This window comes from Sceloporus undulatus, chromosome 3, assembly GCF_019175285.1.
Source record: "Sceloporus undulatus isolate JIND9_A2432 ecotype Alabama chromosome 3, SceUnd_v1.1, whole genome shotgun sequence".
Classification (NCBI taxonomy): domain Eukaryota; kingdom Metazoa; phylum Chordata; class Lepidosauria; order Squamata; family Phrynosomatidae; genus Sceloporus; species Sceloporus undulatus.
Window position 1 is genome coordinate 194,290,071 of NC_056524.1, and position 16,226 is coordinate 194,306,296.

Here is a 16,226-nt window from a genome sequence, read left to right on the forward strand (position 1 = left end):
GAACACCTAGGCATGACCACATAATACCAGTTCTAAAATCTCTTCACTAGCTGCCGATTAGTTTCCGGGCGCAGTACAAAGTGTTGGTTATTACCTTTAAAGCCCTACATGGCTTGGGCCCGAGTTACTTGAAGGAATGCCTCTCCCTACACAATCCGCCCCACATTCTCAGAACAACTGGGAAGAATCTATTGGATTACCCAAAGACCAGACTAACATCTACTTCCCACAAGGCATTTATTGCTATGGCTCTCAAATTGTGGAATGGCTTGCCGGAGGACATCTGTCTTATTACCACATTAAATGCCATCAAGAAGGCACTCAAGATGGATCTCTTCTGGCAAGCCTATCCCCCAGATCTGCTATAACAGCTTTAAGATGATACTTCATTCAGAGCACGAATGGGAAATTAGATGCTGATATAATAATAATAATAATAATAATAAGAAGAAGAAGAAGAAGAAGAAGAAGAAGAAGAAGAAGTTCATTTATATCCCGCTTTTCCAATTTTTGATCAAAGCGGCGTACAAGTTTAAGTAAAAAAAAACCATCAAGATAAAAACAATTAAAATAGTATCTAAAAACAGTCACAATAATTGTACCTGTATAGGTTTTTTGATGTGTTTTTAAGATTTTATATCATGAGAATGTATTTAAACTAACAGTAATTTTTAAATTGTGCTGTACCCCCTCCTTGATCTGCAGGGAGAGGCGGGATATATATAAATAAAACTTATTATTATTATTATATTTATAACTCTAGACTTTATTAATATTCAGACTTTTGACCCAACCTGAACTTTTTGTAAGTTAGGATAAATGTGCTGACCAGCAATTATTAATTTGTGTTTCTAGAGAATTCTGAGCACTTCTGGTTCATTTAAATGACCTTAGATTAAAATGTATCAAACAAAAATATTTCATTTTTCTTGGCAATTTAAATCATGATTTGAAATGATACCATAACACCACCAAAATGGGAGAGAGGAACAGAATAGAATATAATTTCCAATTTTAGTATAAACATCAAAGAAATGATCTGAGATTTGTCTGCATGCAAAGAGCACGGGCTGATAAAACAAGAAGCACAGTTTAATTTCTTCTGAATCTGGGAGGCATTAGGACAACTTAGGGATTGGAATGATTTCAAGCTGATTCATGTTATAGTTCCAAAACAGCTCTATGAGGATATCTAACTAAAATGCTGTATGAAGCAGTGCTGCCAATTATGATTTTGGCATAGGCTGCAATGATTAATAAGTTGCTAAAAGTACAAAGAAATGTGGTATCAACAATAAGTATCTAATTGCTGAAAGAGCACAACAGTTAGAATATTAGAAAGTTTATACTGTTTGTTTCCAGTTTAACGAATGCCATGTATGAATTGCATAGTCTGTCTCTAAAACCAGAAATACTGTTATCTTTCATTTGCCTCTTTTCATGCGCCATCATGTGGTGACTGGAAGGAGAGCAAAATTCATGCTTCCCTGAGCTGCTATTTCACAAAAAAAGTCAATATGGTAGAATCACATTTCATGCTGTCTTTTTATTATGCCAAGCAAATTTCTCTGGGGTCTTGGTGTTTTTTAAAATTATTATTATCACAGTGCTTCACTTTTTCAAAGTACATACTATACAGCGAGCTTTCTATCAATATTCAGAACTGAACCTCCATTACCTGTGATTCAACTAACTAGTACCCATTTCAGTTGAAGTCTACTTCCATTTTAAAATTGAAGCTATGAAGTATCCACAGTAGCTTTGACTTTAGTTATAAAAATGTGAACATTCTTATAGCCTTTTATGCTGCAACCATAGATTTCTCTTCCAGAGAAACATCTTCAGTGAACCCAAGTTATAATCTGCTATTTATAGGACTGTGCTGTTAAAAAAAATACCAGGTAATCATATTGTTATACAGTGCACCCGCGTCATACACGAGTGAGCTTTATGCGGCTTTCAGCATATGCGGAAAGCCATGCGGGGAAAAGGGGCGGCGCGTCCCATAGGGATGAATGGGGCGCGCACATGCTGCCACGTCACCACATGCATGAGCCCCATTCATTTAAATGGGGCTCGAGCATAAGCGGTATTTGCTTTATGCGGGGGAGCCCAGAACGAATCCCTCACGTAAAGTAAGGGTGCACTGTACAGTCGGCCCTTCTTATACATGGATTTTTATACATGAATTCAAGCATCCACGGTTTGAAAATGTTCAAAAAAAGTATAAATTTCAAATATCAAACCTTGATATTCCATTTTTTTTATAAGGGACACCATTTTTGTATGTCATATTTAATGGGACTTGAGCATCCCCGGATTTTGTTATACACAGGGGATCTTGAAACCAAACTCCAGCGTATAACAAGGGTCCACTATAGTTACTTTTATCTACAGTTGTTCAACAAGTAGCATACAGTTGCCTGGAATGAAATTGACATACAGTGGTCCCTTGCCTTACGCAGGGGATCCTACCCGGGCCCTGCCATATAAGGCAACTTCCGCCTATGCTCAAGTCCCATTGAGGATAATGGGGTTCATGCACATGGCGGTGCAAGTGCCACGTGCATGTGCGCCATTCATTAAATGGTATGGGGCTTCCAGCATAAGCTGGAAGCAACATAAAAGGCACCTGTGTATGACGCGGGCGCACTGTACAGAGCAAATAGCCCAGTAAAATGGTACATGGCTCTCACACATGAGAAACTGCCTGAGGGGGCAAAAAAGTGTATCTGGGATGAAATATGAGTGCTCATTGTAGCAGTTAGTTCCAAAACTTCAGATGAACCAATAGGAAACTACAGTTTTAAAAGTGCAGACAAACTGCATTTAAAGAGGTGACAGTAACATGAGACAAGGTACTCAATGCATCTTTTTAAGTTAGCTATTGACCTTGCCTCCCACAGTGAATTATAATCAGTGACTTAAACATAAATAATTGAATTTTATTTATATTACCTTACTTTAAAAATTAAATAAGTATGTCTTAAACTTGTTTAATATTTAGCAAGCCAAATATAAGAATGTCAGCTGTGCTCTCTTCTACTGAACACTTAAGATAAGGAGATTTTTGTAAATAAGTGAAAATGTAATCATATATTGGGATTCACTATACTGTACAGTATATTCCTTTTCTACAGTGGATAGAGGGGTATCATGCAGTGAAATCTTTCCACTCACTCTAGTAGGCAAAGCAATGTATAACAGCCTTATGTACTTCTTCCAGTAAAGGAGAGATTCCATCCTAGTTTTAAGCCATAACACTGCCTCCACTCTCCAAAAAAGGCTTGATATGAAATCCTACACTGACAAAATTCAGGAACAACAGAAAAATACTGCAACTTGCATATGGTGAGGGAAAAAACTGCTTAGGACCTAGCTATTCTAACTCAAACTTTGAGAGTCGGCGAGTGTTTTACTATAGTTTCTAACAGTACACAGCAACAATCTAGGGTGTGTAGAGTACTTCTGTCCACTATAGAAAAGCCATTTATTCCAGTACATCCAACTTTCTGTTTTATTGCAACAGAGTATGCTTGTTCAGGTTGTCCAGAAGCATGGCCATCCCAGACAGGTTTCCTTGCTGTATTGATAGTTTAACCTGGGACAACCCACTGAAGCATTCACCTCCCAAAGCAACATTCAGCTGAGATAAAAAAAGATACCCTCTGTGCTGTCACTCAACAGTACCAAGGACCACATAAGCAGCTATACAAATCCCAAACTGCAGCACTTTAGTGCTAAAGGCAGCATTTCTTATAGACTGGATGTTAACAAACCCAAGCATAACAGAAAATAGTACAACAGAGATTTATGCTTTGAAATCCATGTTGAGAATGGGCGGAAAAGCAAAATATGAAGTACCGTATATTCTCAAACGCATTTTTTTCTGTTGCTAGTTTTCTTCCCACTCTAATCAGATAATCCAACAAAAAGTGTGCATTTTGTTTTTAATGAAACAGGACTATCAACAACAAACAAAAAAATCAGCAGAACTCTACCAAAACCTTGTTTCTTGAAGCTAATCAGGACAGCAACTAGGTGGTGTTTCTCCTATACATGACAGAATACAAAGCTGTTCTGTTTAGACTTTCTTACTGGAGTGAGTAGGAAGAATGCTTCGTATAATGATACCCTCCCTAACTACTGGAAAATAGACAGTTTCTCAAATTAACTATGATCTCACATCATTTATGATCTCAAGTGATCTATATTTTTCAGATTATCTGAGACATTTTTTTCACCTCTTGAAAATGTAACTATCAACATTTACTTCCATTTATCAGCTTTGAGAGGACAGGGATGCATATGGGAATACTCTACATGGGGCTATTCAGTTTTAAGTTAACAGTTTATGGTCAGATTTGCACTACTGTTTAAATCACTTTCATTTAAATCAACTTACCCAGTCCTGAGAACCAGGAATGAATGACCAACTCCTCCAACTCCCCTGTGCCCTCTATCAGCTTCAAGTAGCTGTTATGGGTCCCCTCACATTTTACAAAATAGCATTATTATGTAGTTCTGGAACACTACATTGAGAGAATTGTGTCTAAAACCTTAATTCTCAATTGGAAATACAGCACGGATAGCAATGAGAAAATAAGGGAGGACAGGCTTTCCTCTATGAGATACATGATTTATAAGGGGCTAGTACCTACTGAAAGCAAGAGAAAAGCTGTAGCAAGAGTGGAAAGGGGTAGCCCAATTATTCATTCCATACTGAAAGTGTCAGCAGTGTCATTACAATGGAATCCAGTCAGTGCCCCAGTTTAATAAGGAAAAAAGAAAGGAAAGAAAGAAAAGAAAGAAGACTAATGCTCTGAATTAAATTTCCAAGAGATTGTGCTTTTATCAGAAATATAAAGTGAGTTATGCATTAATATTCTATAACAATTTATTCAAGAGTTTAAATTAACCTAAATATATCAATTGGATACTTACCAGTTCAGATTTAAAATAGCCTATTGTGTTTTCATCTAACTGGAAGTACCTTCTTTTCCAGTTCTTCATCTATATAAATCAAACAAAAAGTAACACAATTTAATTCAAATATTATCTGTAAGTCTCATACAATATTGTGTTTTATTCATGGGAGTCTTTGGGTTCTTATCTACACCAATTTTTTTTCAGGATAACTTGGTTTCCTACTGCAATAGTTCAGGTATAAAGCCTCCTTCATATTCATTACTTGGAAAAATGATGAATGGGGGAAGAAAAAAGAAACAAGAGACAGAACTTGGAATAAATGAAAATAAAAGGACTGAAAGTCAGTATAGAATGTGTTCTTGATACTACCTTTCCCCAAAAGAGATTATTATAAACGGAAATCATTGTTTTTTAGCAAGAGCAGAAAATGCATCCAAACTGGTAAAGGTCCTAATTTATCCCCCCGGTTTCTCCAAGATGCAGGATCCACTCCAACTGATAGTACCTACACTCCATTTGCCAGCAAGACAATACAAAAAATAGACAAATCCAGACCCATTGCATGCTATACAATTACCACATTGTACCAGGTTGATTTTATTTCTGTACTGTGCCTGGCTCATCTCATCTCACCAGTACACACTTTACTTCCATCCATGTTGCTATAAACCACTGGGGAATGTATGGCAGTCCACATAATAAAACTGGTATGTACTAGAAGTTCATTATACAGAGGTGATTTCAAAAAATGTCTATGATAGCATATTTTCATTGCACATTGTGTATAATGTACTACATAATATGCAGTGTGGGAAGAAGCCCTGCTTATACAATAAGAAACATACAGTATCTGTGATAATGTCTCTGAGCAAATGGGTTCTGGCTTTAGTTAATAATTCATTACCTGAAATCTTTTCCCTCAAAACAAATACACAAAATTAATAAACAAGTAGCTTCTATTTAACTGTTTAAACACAACCATTCAATTAAGGTGATTTTTATCAAAGGCAGAATCACACAACTGAGCATGACATAAAAATGTCATGCTCTGAAGTTACCAACAACACTTCCCCATTTGTTCTTCACTCTTACCAAAAGTTTTAGCCAGCAGTTGTCTTCCTGGCAACAAGCTCTTACTGTACCTTAACACAGAAGAGAAACCTCATGCATTTCAGAAATGTGTCCTACTTGCTTACCACAGCTCCTTGTTTAACACAGTAGCCAGCTTTGATCACAGCATTATCTGCGGGATGCTTGGCGGAAAAGTAAGGAAGGTGGCTTTGGGACCGTTTCAAGTAGTTTTTATCACCTTCACCACATTCATTTACCTCTTCTTTCTAGAGAAAAGTAAACAAATTGGCTTAGAAGCTACGTCTAAAATTCACTACCACTTCATTAAGAAAAAATATTCTTTTCCTTAGCATCATTCTAGATTATAACTTCCATTTTGGTTACTGCTTTAACCAGAATTTCAGAAATCATGAGAGTTATTTATACTAATGTATCTGTAGCTTATCCCAGACTTATTTCATGTCCAAGCAAATGTCATTTAGTATAACAGATGTCCAGTATCTCTATCTATACACCCACACCAACATTAAAACATTTTACCGACCCTCAAAAAGTCTGGAAATATAGTCCAACAAATAATTTTGAACTGCATGTGAAAATTAAGAATCAAGCTTGTAAGAATCAAGATGATTGGGACACATTTCCTGAAGATCCAGCATTAAGTTCTTGGATGCTAGTTCATTACAGAACTGAAATATTTAAAATTCAGAAGAACTATCTTCAAAGTTTTAAGAAGCTAGATGAACAAGTATGAGCAATATAAGTGTTTTGAATCTGGAGTCCTTCAGTTACAATCCCTATAATTGCTCTGCAATTACGCTCGTGTGCAGGCAAGTGTTATGCAAGTTTCATACTGACCAGCTTGTGTGAGTAACAATCCTATCAGAATCAGGTTTCTCTTTTCAAAAACTAAGCAAGAGTTTCAAGTATATGCATTCTTAGACCTTTAACATTAGAATAGCTCACTGTTTTTGTTTGGTTTTGGAGAGGAAGGGGGGAATTGTGGGTATTAATACAAGAATCACTTGGTTATCAGGTTTTCATGGCTGTATTATCTAACTAGGAACAAGTCTCTGGCATATCCATCAATGATAAAACCAGCAATGATCCTATCTTAGAACTAGAGCAATTGCAGATATTAGCAGTTTATTCCACACCAACAGTTCTTAAATAAAAGCACAGTATTTTGATAGATGTGTCTATGAACAGACCACCCACTGACAGATTTCCATCCATTTAGTACTATCCCACTGGAAAAAGTGGGAGCTGATTTTCACTGATTCCCCCTCCAGACACTCTGCAACTTCTGAAAAGCAGGTCAGTGGGCTCTATGAAACACAGCAGAAGGGGGTGAATGCATATCTAAAAATCCTGGATGAGCACACTATCAATTAAGTTTCGCCGGTCCTGCTCTAGAGCGGCCGAACGTCTTTGGAGAAAGTCCAAAGAGTGGGCTGATTTTATCCATTTCAAATTTGTTCTTTCTTCCTTCTCATGCGCCCTCTCTATGGCAAAACAGAATTATTACAAATCATTGATCTCCGCCAATGAGAGGCGCCCGCAGCGTTTGTTCTCCACCTTCAACACTTTGCTTAAACCTCCCTCTCCTCCTGTCTCTTCATCTTTCTCTCCTAATGACTTTGCTAACTATTTCATCTCTAAGATTACCACTATTCGCTCTGAGATAGTCCCTCCTGATTCTTCTTCTGCTCTTAATCTTCTATCGCCTTCGCCTAACAAATTTTCTGTCTTTCCTCCTGCCTCTTTGGATGAACTCTCTACACTTCTGAACTCTTCCAAACCTGCAACCTGTCCTCTTGATCCTATTCCTACTCGTCTTCTAATCTCTATAGCTCCCTCCTTTCTGCCCTCGCTTCTCCATATCTTCAATCTCTCTCTCTCTACAGGCTCCTTCCCGTCGGACTTCAAACATGCTCTCATTTCCCCAATTCTGAAAAAATCTTCTCTTGACCCCTCCTCTCTGTCTAGCTATCGTCCGATTTCTCTTCTCCCCTTTCTTTCTAAGGTTTTGGAACGGGTTGTTTATTCGCGCTGTCTTGAGTTTCTTGAAGCCAACTCCATTCTCGATCCCTTTCAGTCTGGTTTCCGCCCAAGGCATTCTACAGAGACAGCTCTCACTAAGATCTCGAATGACCTTTTACAGGCCAAGGCTAATGGCCTTTACTCTGTTCTCATTCTTCTCGATTTGTCTGCAGCCTTTGACACTGTTGATCACTGTCTCCTAATTAACATACTCTCTGACCTTGGGTTCTCAGACTCTGTTCTCGACTGGTTTAGATCTTACTTGTCTGGCAGATCTTTTGCAGTAGTTGCAGGGGGTCTGACTTCTTCTCCTGTTCCCTTATCTGTTGGAGTTCCCCAGGGCTCTGTTCTGGGTCCCCTTCTGTTTTCTCTCTACACACTGTCCTTAGGAAAACTCATCAGCTCTTTTGGTTTTTCCTACCATCTGTATGCCGATGACACCCAGCTGTATCTTTCTGCCCCTGACCTTTCTCCAAGGCTTGAACAGCAAGTCTCATCTTGCCTTACAGCTGTCTCACAGTGGATGCGCCATCGGCGTTTGAAGCTCAACATGTCCAAGACGGAGCTTCTTGTCTTTCCTCCTAAGCCCACCCTTCAACACTCCTTTTCTGTCTCTGTGGACAACATTTCCATTCAACCAGTCCAGCAAGCCCGCAGTCTTGGCTTTATCTTTGATTCTTCTCTGTCGTGTATCCCTCAGATCCAGACCACAGCCAAGGCTTGTAGATTCTTTTTGTACAATATTGCCAAAATCCGACCATATCTCTCCGCCTCTACTGCCAAGATCCTGGTCCATGCCCTAGTGATCTCACGACTTGATTACTGTAATGTCCTCCTGGCTGGGCTTCCTTTTTCTCACCTCCGTCGTTTAATCTCTGTCCAGCATTCAGCTGCACACATTATCACTTCCACCCACCGCTCTGACCACATCTCTCCTGTGTTGGCATCCCTTCACTGGCTCCCTCTCCCTTTCCGCATTCAGTATAAGCTCCTGCTGTCAACATTCAAAGCCCTCCATGGACTGGCCCCTCCTTACTTATCAGACCTTCTTTCTCCTCACCTTCCCACCAGGGCCCTCCGTTCTGGTAGTCAAGGGTTCCTGTCTCAGCCCAGGATTTCCTCTGCCCCATCCCGGATTCGCCCCTTTTCACTTGCTGCCCCTCACTCCTGGAACCTTCTTCCTCCACAAGCAAGAGCCATCACTTCATTAACCAGCTTCAAAACGGAGTTGAAAACCATCCTATTCAGAGAAGCCTTCCCAGGCATCGCATAATTGTCTCTTACTATCTGATGTTCTGTTGTTGGCTGTTTATCGATCCATTTCCTGTATTGCTATGTACTGTATATGCATTATCCTACTTGTGAGTATGTATTTTCCCTGGATAATGATTAACCTTCCATTTTGAAGCCAAGCCCTCCCTTCAGTCCATCTGCCTTGGTCCAGGCCTCGGAGGTTGAGAGGAACTGCTGGACCTCTTACCATTTCCCGTCACCACTCCCTTCTCCTTCTGTGTCATGTCTTTTTAGATTGTAAGCCTGAGGGCAGGGAACCGTCCAACTAAAAGGATTGCATGTACAGCACTGTGTAAATTTACAGCGCTTCATAAATAAAGGTTAATAATAATAATAATAATAACAACAACAACAACAACAACAACAACAACATGCAGGATTGTGTTTGCAAAGCAATGCACATATTATATCACTGAGTATAATAAAAGGAGAGAGCCAATGTGGTGTATTGATTTGACTGTTGAACTACGACTCTAGAGATCAGTGTTCAGTTCCCTGCTTGGCCATGGAAACCCACTGGGTGATCGTGGGCAAGTCACACACTCTCAGCCCCTGAAAATCCCATGATGAGATGCCCAAAGGGTTGCCATAATCAGAAATGATTTAAAGGCACACAACAAAATAATAAAAATGGCAAGTTTTGTGAGGCCACCTACTTCAGGAAATCATCCACCTAGAGGGATAACATTCTGATAATTTAGTACGTTTCCTAAATAGAAAATGCTATAAAAATGCAATCATACCTGAGTAGGAGTTATTATAGGAACACCACCAACAATTTCTGTTCTGTAAGACATTTGCTTCTTTAACCTCAGATTTTCAGTGTGACATGCTGGATTATCACTTTGAGACAATGAATCAGCCTGCTTTGGTACCTGAGAAATATATGCACTGTTAAATTGATGGTTTAATTCCTTATAAACAGGGAAGTAAACAATACTCTCAAAATTCAAATAGACTAGTGAGACTTGACTCATCAAAGTTATTTTAACAATTCTATGTTTTATTTATGAAAAGTATTCATAAATAATGCTTCTATCACTTGGGCGCCCAAAGCAATGGAGAACAAAGTCAAAGTATAAAAAACAGAACAGAAACACATTATTTTAAGAATAGTCTAAGTAGTTTTAAAAGCCAGAGGTGTAATAAAAAAGTACTGTAATAAAAGTAATTAAAAAAAACTCTTGCAAGCCCAGTCTGAATAGATTCAGGCTGACTTCTCCTGAGCTGGAATTCCACAACTGAGAGTCTGCCATCAAGAAAGCCCTCTTTTGTATACTCTCCAGCCTAACCCTTTGGGTTGGTGGGATTCTCAACAGGAACTCTGTTAAGATGTCAAGTTCAACAAAAAATGTGAGTAAGGAGGCTTATCAGATACATGTCCAAGTCATGTTTGTTTACTCAATCTTAACTATTTACTAATGACAGAATCGGGTGGATATGCCTGAAATTTCCTATGTCACCCTCCAAAACCCGTTTCTCAAAATACGACTTAAATTATATATTTAATTAATTTTTAATCTATAAATTTTAGTATCTTACTGTGCTTACTTTGATAATTTCTATTGGGTCTTTTTAAAAGATGTTAAATCTTACAATGCAGCTTCAGCTGTGACACAAAAATAGAAAGGTTATGAAGAATAATAGCTGAAACTATTTTAAGTGTATTGAAAAACAGAAAATTAAGGGATGCAAATACACTCGTTATACTAAGCTTTCCATTTCCAAAAGCACTTTCCTGAAACCCTACTTGGCAAATCTGGCAAATCTCATTGTGCAGGTGATGTGGGTGTTGTATCATATAGTATCAAAATATTTTCAAACAAAACAGAAGATTTCATTACTAACAACATTCTAATTTTGGCAGAAAGGATAACAGTAAACATGTTACCAAATGGACTGCATCATAGTAAATTTGCTAAGCTAAAAAGTCAGTGTTCAGGGACTGTCTAGGGATATCTAACATCCATTGAAGATCTGAAACAAGCAGGAATCAGTATCTGTCCATTCCTTTTCTCCCTCTCTCCCTCCCATCTTTCCCTCCTTCCCTCCTTCTTCCTCCTGAAAGTCTTCTGTCCTGGGCTTGACTTTGGGGAAGGAGGCTGGAGCCCAGCCAGCCACAGGGAGCCAGCACAGGGGCTTGGGTCTTGGAGCCTCTAGCCCCAACCCCATGCCAGTGCTGAGTCCCTGCGGCTGACGGGGCTCCAGCCTGCCCCCCTAAAGCCAAGCCCAGGGAAGCCTCACAGAGGGAGGCAGAAGGGAGGACTTGTCTCATTGTCCCCAATGGTGGTGCGGCTGCATGCACGCACCACCATTTGGGTCAATGAGACGTGAGCATCTGCGGATTTTGGTATCCGCGGGAGGGGGGCTGGAATGGATCCCCCAAGGGACAACTCTCTCTCTCTCTCTCTCTCTCTCTGTGTGTGTGTGTGTATAGTGATTTTGGGACATGACTGAAAAGTATAGTGGGTCTTAAAGTATATAATCTTCCTCCCTGCTTAAAAAGTGAACTTGGAATAAGAAAAAGGTGTTTTGCTATATTTTGCCAAACTTAATAAGAATGTATGTGAAATGAACCTAGTATCACTCCCCCCCAAAAAAATTACTTACTGTGATTTTGGTAGCTTTGTTCAGGACATTTACCCATTCAACTAAGTCTTGCTGATCATTGGCTTGTAGGAAGTATTTCCTCATCCCTGCATTCATTACTATTACAGACAACAGTGAATGCACAGCATTAATTTTTACAGTATTATCCATTAAAACAAGCAGCAAACCCACATTCAGTGCTTCAGTACCAGAACTGTTCTTATGTGCCATGAAGTGAGCTTTGACTTATAGTATCCCTATGAATGAAAGAACTCTAGAGTTCCTTAGAGCTATGCTCAGGCTTACAGAGTACTGTTTTGTTTTTCCAGACATTATACAATTCAATGGGGGTGCAGGTGCATGTGTATTTGGGTTGCCTGTTAAGTGACAAAGAATAAGCAACTTTTTTAGTTTCCCAAGCAAACGGTTTCCCACAGCTTTGCTGCAGAATTGCTTTGTTGCAACCAATGCACCTGCAGCCCAAAGAAATAAATAATAACCTTGTTCTGGGAAAACAAGGATTATTTTCATTTTCAAAATACACTAACCATTCTTATAAAATGCATAACATCCAATGGTATGGTGGATATAATGGCTTTAAATATAAAATTAGAGTTTGAATGGCACTTTAGAGGAAAATATTATTTTTAAAGCACAAAGAAGTGCAGACAAGAACATGATATGAATCTATATGATTTTAATTCAGAACCCAAATGCTTCAGGCAAAATGAAATAGAACTATATAAGTAACCTGCTCATGATTGATAATCATATTGATTTACTTAGCCTGAATAAAATGTTCTCACAGTTTATAGTCTCTACAATGTTTTTATTGTAAATTGTATGTTGTTGGATTACAAAATCCACCATTGTAACCTGCCTTGATCTCTGGAAAGGTGGGCTAGAAATAATGCTTTTATTATTTTATTTTTTTTATTATTATTATATATGAAATATAATATCAGAAAAACAACAAACTGAAATAAACTGTTCACAAAGAGTGTTCTACACTGCTTTATATTAGAACACTTGATGTGAAAATATGCACTCATATAGGATGACTGCAGGCAACACAACCATCTTCTTCTTTAACTGTTGCCAGCACATTAATATTCAAGAATACTCTATTTAGTGTGCTTTCCAATCGAGCATAAATAAATACAGGTAAACAGAAAGCTTAGTAAAAATGGTGCTACAAAATAGCCAGATGCAAGGCATATTGCTGTGTGCAAGCGTTGGCAAGATTACAAATGGTAACCAGATGAAAAAATACAGCATGTAGCTACCTTTAAAAACATTCCTATCAGAAATAAAAGCAGCTCAAAATTATGACTCATTCTCTGATACCGTTCTACATATGATTCAGGGTCTTTAGAATCAAAAATTAAATATATATTTTTTTGCCACTTCAAAAAGCCACCACCCTTAATCTGTTCTAAGCATAGGGCCTGTCCAAACATTTGTCAGTCTCTTTATGAGAAGCAGTGCTGGGGAGATAGTATGTCAATAAACTGCTATCTGGCCTCCATCAATTATAGCTCACAATGTTAACAGTCTATTTCTATATATTGTTTTCTATACAGCAACACCAAGAGGCAACTGAACATCTCAAATTACTGATAAATAACAGGACATAGAATCCAACTGTAATGCTCAAATCCGCTTCCAAATAGGAAAAAATTAAATATGAACACACTCCTGTTCAGTGCGCCTGCATCATATGCAGGGGCAATATGCTGGAAGAAGCAGTGCTGAGCACCAGAAATACAATTAATGTTTGTTCAGGCACTCTTACTATCTGGTCTTTCAATTTATGAAAAGGGGGAGCTCAAGGATAAAATTAGAAAAAAATTTCAATCACTGTGAAACAAAAGTGATTAACATGTAATTGCTAGGGTGTTTTCAAAAGTAGTGACGACTTCAAGCATTTGCAAATACACACACACCAATTTTAATTTCTAACACCATCATGCTTTCAAACAATACTAAAAAAACCTGGGCTCTTGCCATTTACAATATATATATTATTTTCATTTCAAACTGATCAACAACCAAATATACTCACTGAATCTTTTCATTTGTTTTAAATATACATTATACCATCCATGTCCATTTAACACCTAAAAGTTTGACAATATCCAAGCTTAAAATAGATGTAAAGCAGCAGCTGCTGCCTACACTAACTTGGCCAATTAGCTTTCTTTTAGCAGCAGTAAATGTAAGATAAAACACACTATTAAAAACAATTTGGCAAGTATTTTAATACATAGTGATTGATGCATACTAGTAGTTCTTGGTACATACACATCATTTACTGTATGATTAGCCCATGACATGAAAAGTTAGTTGTGATTTTTTTCAATGATGCAAAGTACAGTACAGCTATTTCTGAAATTCAAAACATTTTGTAATTTACACCTATTTTATAGCTACTGGTTGAAATTCACTCAGAAATATCCCATTTGTAGCTACCACTTGTTGCTCAATGTTACTATTCAACAATTAAAAGAAATTGATGTTTTCTCTTTATATTAGGTAAGAAACAAGAATATAGACAAACTTGTACGTTAAACAGATACACTGTGACTTACAAGGAAAATGGAGAACACATCTTGGTTTCAGTTTTAAAGTCATTGTAAATTAAGAGCAGTCTATTAAAACTTACCAAAACAGAATTCTGCCTTTGGCCTCAGTTTAGTCGCATCACTAACCTACCAAACATAACAAATTTCATGTTTTAAGGCATAGATCTTGTCGAATGCATATTAAAATGTGTACAAAAACTCATCTCAAACTGTACAACATAAAATTTTCTTCAATTATAAATCAATATAAATTAAGCATACACACAGTTCCAGTATACAGATCCACAAGAACAGTAGTGAGCTGCTGCTAAGGAGAGCAACATTCTACCATCAGTATATATGTTCCTAGCATGCTGGCTCCAAAGGATCCATTTTGCTGAAAAGGTAAACTTGGCTGTACAAGGAAAATTAGTTTGCAAATTTAGTTCACCACTAAAAATCTTCCCTGGACATCAACAAAGGAGAGTCCATCCACCTGCTATTTTGCCATGATAGGACCTCAAAGAAATTGTAAATACTCAAATTCTTATTTTAAGGAGATATTGTACTTCTTTTTTGCCACTTCTGTGGAAAATCGGACAACGGCAGGAAATAAGGGCCAGACTCCTGCCAGTACATTATGCTAGAGCAACTGGGTGAGCAACATGTGGGGGGTCACACACAACCAGAACCTTGGGAGGCTACATCTCTAGTACAAACAAATTGGCACTAATATGTCCCGTGGAGCATGTGAGGGCAATTTCAGTGTTTTTGGCCTTCACTGGGCCAGTTTCAGCTAAGGAGAAGCATTTTCTCCAACTGGAAGTGACCCAAGAGTGATCTTTCTAAATAAATGAGGAACTGAGGGCCACAAAATGGCCCTAGGGGACCCATATTTGTCACTCTAGTGTTAGAGGTTGCCTTTTCTTTCCCAAGAACACAATGGTAGTGAGGATAGGCACATAAAATCATTATGCCTGCTTCCCAGTGCTTCCTTCCTATTTGCTGCACCTGCAGCCTTTTTCTTCTTGTTGAAACTGGTTCTGGTGGCATTGTTATACTGGTGTAGTGTACCAGAAAAAATTCTGGCCAAGAACCTCTGAATTAGCTTCATTAGTCCAAAACACACTGCAGAAATAATCCAGTTTGAGACTGCTTTAACTGGCCAGGCTCAGTGCTAGGGAATCCTGGGAATGGTAGTTCGTTATGGAACCAGAGCTCTGACAGAGAAGCTAAATGTCTCACAAAACTACAGCTCCCAGAATTCCCTAGCATTCAGCCAGGGCAATCAAAGTGGTCTCAAACTGGATTATTTCTACAGTGTGGATGGGACCATTAGTTGCCCATTATTTAAAACAAAACCAAAATTTTAGAATAACTGTGACACTTCCATTTTGTTTGTTTCCCCAAGCATTTCATAAGCACAAAATTGTACCCAGTCTAATAATGCCACAGTTAACTACTTTTGCTGCCCATGCACTTTGGTTTAATGTGCTGGCCAAATTATACGCTACTCAAATAACATCAGCTTGTCTTCCTACAGCACAGAGTCACAGGTGCTTTCAGAAGCTAAGTCTCCTCCACTGCTTTGGGCTAAATTCCCTCATTCTTCAGTTTGTATGTCCTGAACATATGTAGTAGTCTTCCAACATTTTTTAGTGACATGCATCCTGAGCAAACACTGTAACAGCACTATATAAACGGCTGCTTCAGGTAAGTAATAACTGAGATGTAAAA

General features: G+C 38.3%; 1 protein-coding gene across 1 annotated transcript in view; it reads right to left on the minus strand.

Moving 5' to 3' along the window:
- PLEKHA1 (pleckstrin homology domain containing A1) overlaps window positions 1-14,667 on the minus strand; it is a 33,894-nt gene extending 19,227 nt beyond the window's left edge. The window contains exons 1-5 of the mRNA XM_042456867.1: window positions 14,591-14,667; window positions 11,947-12,044; window positions 10,080-10,211; window positions 6,126-6,266; window positions 4,945-5,013 (exon numbers count right to left, since the gene is read on the minus strand). Of these exons, the coding sequence (XP_042312801.1) occupies window positions 4,945-5,013; window positions 6,126-6,266; window positions 10,080-10,211; window positions 11,947-12,042 (438 nt within the window). The 5' untranslated portion in view covers window positions 12,043-12,044; window positions 14,591-14,667. The remainder of the gene's footprint in view (window positions 1-4,944; window positions 5,014-6,125; window positions 6,267-10,079; window positions 10,212-11,946; window positions 12,045-14,590) is intronic.
- Between the last annotated feature and the right edge of the window lie 1,559 nt (window positions 14,668-16,226).